Raw genomic sequence first — 2,416 nt, 5'->3', positions numbered from 1 at the left:
ACAGGACGCGCGCGAGGCGCGCGAGCGCGCGGCGCGCGGCGAGGAGGAGGAGGACCCCTGGGCCGAGGAGCGCAAGCTCACGGAGCTCCACCGCCGCGCGCGCGCGCACCGCGCTGTGTGGAAATCAACCAGTGGTTTGGGACGTCCCGACCAAACTTTGAAATTCTCTAGCTCGGTCAAATCGAAGTCGATTCGGCTGATTTTTGGACGGATCGATTGCTCGCATCGATTTCTCGAAGCCCAGCCGAAGAGACCGGCACAATCCGTTCAATTACGCGCACATTGAAGTCGGGTTGAAGATTTGATTTCCACACAGGCACCGCGACCGCATGGACCGCGAGATGGACGAGACGTGCAGCCTCGAGACCGCGCGGCGCCTCATGACGCTCCACCGCGACGGCGCGCCCATCGAGCAGCTCCGCGCGGAGTACGAGGAGATGGACAAGAACGAGCGCCACGGCATGCTGCCCATGATGAACGACGACGAGCGCGCGGAGCTCGCGGAGTGGTCCACGAAGCTCAACAACGCGCTCCGCGCGGAGAACGAGTCCAAGGGCGACAAGAAGCTCGTCCAGCGCCGCGAGGAGATCTACCTCGAGTACCGCAAGCGCTACGTGCGCGTCCGCAGCGACATCGAGGTGCGGGAGAAGCTCAAGGGCATGGACGAGGGCACCGCCGCCGCGTGGCGCGAGGCGGACCGCCTCGAGCGCGACGAGGGCAAGATGCCCCAGGACGTCGCCACGGAGTTCCGCGCGCGCATGACCGACGAGGAGTGGGCGAAGATGGAGGCGCTCACGGACATCGCGAAGATGCAGGAGGCCGGCGCGTCCATGACGCAGGTCCAGGAGGCGCTCGCGGCGCACGACCTCGCGTCCGAGGACGACATCGAGAAGCTCTTCTACAACGCGGACTACCGCGACAAGACCTTCGCGGAGCTGCCGCCCCGGGACGGCGGCGACGCGGCGCCGGCCGTCGACGACGACGGCTACGCGCTCGAGGCCACCGCGGAGAAGGCGCGCGGCTTCGAGCCGTCGAAAGGCGACGTCGGCCTCGAGGGCCGCCAGGCCAAGCTCAAGTTCGACCGGGGCTTCCTCGAGCGCGAGGCCCACAAGGACCGCGCGGAGAACCCGCGGCCGCCGAAGCCGCCGCCGCCGCCGTCGTCGTCGTCGGAGAGCGACGCGTCCGACGACGACGCGGACGCGGCGCCGCCGGAGCCGCCGGAGTCGCCGGACGTCGCCATCGCCAAGCTCCGCGGCGCGGACCTGCCGGACAAGTCCATCGCGGCCTACATCGGCGACCTCCTCGGCCTCGACGACGCCAAGGCGGCGGCCGCGCTCGAGAAGGCGTCGCGAGAGTACGCGCGATTGAAGTTCCCGAGCCCGGACAAGGCGCCCGACAAGGAGTCCGTCGAGCTCTACTTCGTCGCGCTCGCCGACGCCATCGACGCCGCGCGCCAGCGCCGCGAGGCCGGCCACGACGAGGCGCGCGTCGTCCGCGAGCTCGTGGATCGCATGAAGTTCAACGTCGACCACCCGCCGGACCGCGCGCCGCTCGCCGAGCCGACGATCCCCGAGCCCGACCGGCGCTCCAAGCTCCCCGCGGGCCAGAAGTACGACGGCGACCCGCTCTCCGAGGCCGACGTCCGCTTCATGGTCGAGTGCGTCCGCATCCGCGAGAGCGACGCCGAGGACGACGGGAGGCTCCGCGCGCGCGTCATGCAGCACATGCAGGCCCACGGCACGGCGTTCCTCGAGCACATGGAGCACACGGCGAACCTCATCACGCTCTTCCGCGAGATGGGCGTCGGCCCGGACGAGCGCACGGAGCGCCTCATCATCCACTACCGCTGCGACGAGTGGACCGGGTAGGCCGCCTTTTTAAAATAAGACGCTATTCGTCGTTCATATATGTATTTCTCATGCCTATACTTGCAACCGCGGCTCGTCGGTGTCGGGGAAGTGCGCGGGCGCGTCGACGACGGCCTGCTCGAAGAGGCCGCACGCGCCGCACTCGACGCCGTCGCCCGCCGCCGCGTCGTCGACGCCGCCGACGACGACGGCCACGGGGTCGTCGTCCTCGCTGTCGTCGACGAGCGCCTCGATGTCGACGACGCGGCGGGGCGGCTCCCGCTTGCCGGCGACGCCGCTCGTAGAAGCGGCGTTGCGCGAGCCGAAGGAGCGGGCGCGATAGACGGAGTAGAGGACGTGCGTGTGCGCGAAGAGCGGGAGCAGGTGGTCGAAGAGCAGCTGCACCTCGACGACGAGAGGGACCTCGGCGTCCCGAGGCGCGAACTCCAACACGGCGAGCAGGTTGAAGGGCTTCTCCTCGCTCGCCAAGTTGTTCTTGAGCCGCAGGAGCTCGAACGGCGGCCTGTGTGGAAATCAAATCTTCAACCCGACTTCAATGTGCGCGTAAT

At 68.7% G+C, this 2,416-nt stretch overlaps 2 protein-coding genes across 2 annotated transcripts in view; one reads left to right on the top strand and one right to left on the bottom strand.

Moving 5' to 3' along the window:
- AURANDRAFT_65473 (hypothetical protein) overlaps positions 1 to 1,868 on the top strand; it is a gene marked incomplete at both ends in the record, with an annotated part of 3,829 nt that extends 1,961 nt beyond the window's left edge. Inside the window, one exon of the mRNA XM_009040578.1 lies at positions 317 to 1,868. Coding sequence (XP_009038826.1) covers positions 317 to 1,868 — 1,552 coding nt within the window. The remainder of the gene's footprint in view (positions 1 to 316) is intronic.
- Positions 1,869 to 1,922: 54 nt separating this feature from the next.
- AURANDRAFT_65472 (hypothetical protein) overlaps positions 1,923 to 2,416 on the bottom strand; it is a gene marked incomplete at both ends in the record, with an annotated part of 5,551 nt that continues 5,057 nt past the window's right edge. The window contains one exon of the mRNA XM_009040419.1: positions 1,923 to 2,370. Coding sequence (XP_009038667.1) covers positions 1,923 to 2,370 — 448 coding nt within the window. The remainder of the gene's footprint in view (positions 2,371 to 2,416) is intronic.

Source organism: Aureococcus anophagefferens (assembly GCF_000186865.1).
Source record: "Aureococcus anophagefferens unplaced genomic scaffold AURANscaffold_15, whole genome shotgun sequence".
Classification (NCBI taxonomy): Eukaryota; class Pelagophyceae; order Pelagomonadales; family Pelagomonadaceae; genus Aureococcus; species Aureococcus anophagefferens.
The sequence above is the reverse complement of the archived record's forward strand: the minus strand, read 5'-3'. Positions and strand labels throughout refer to the sequence as shown.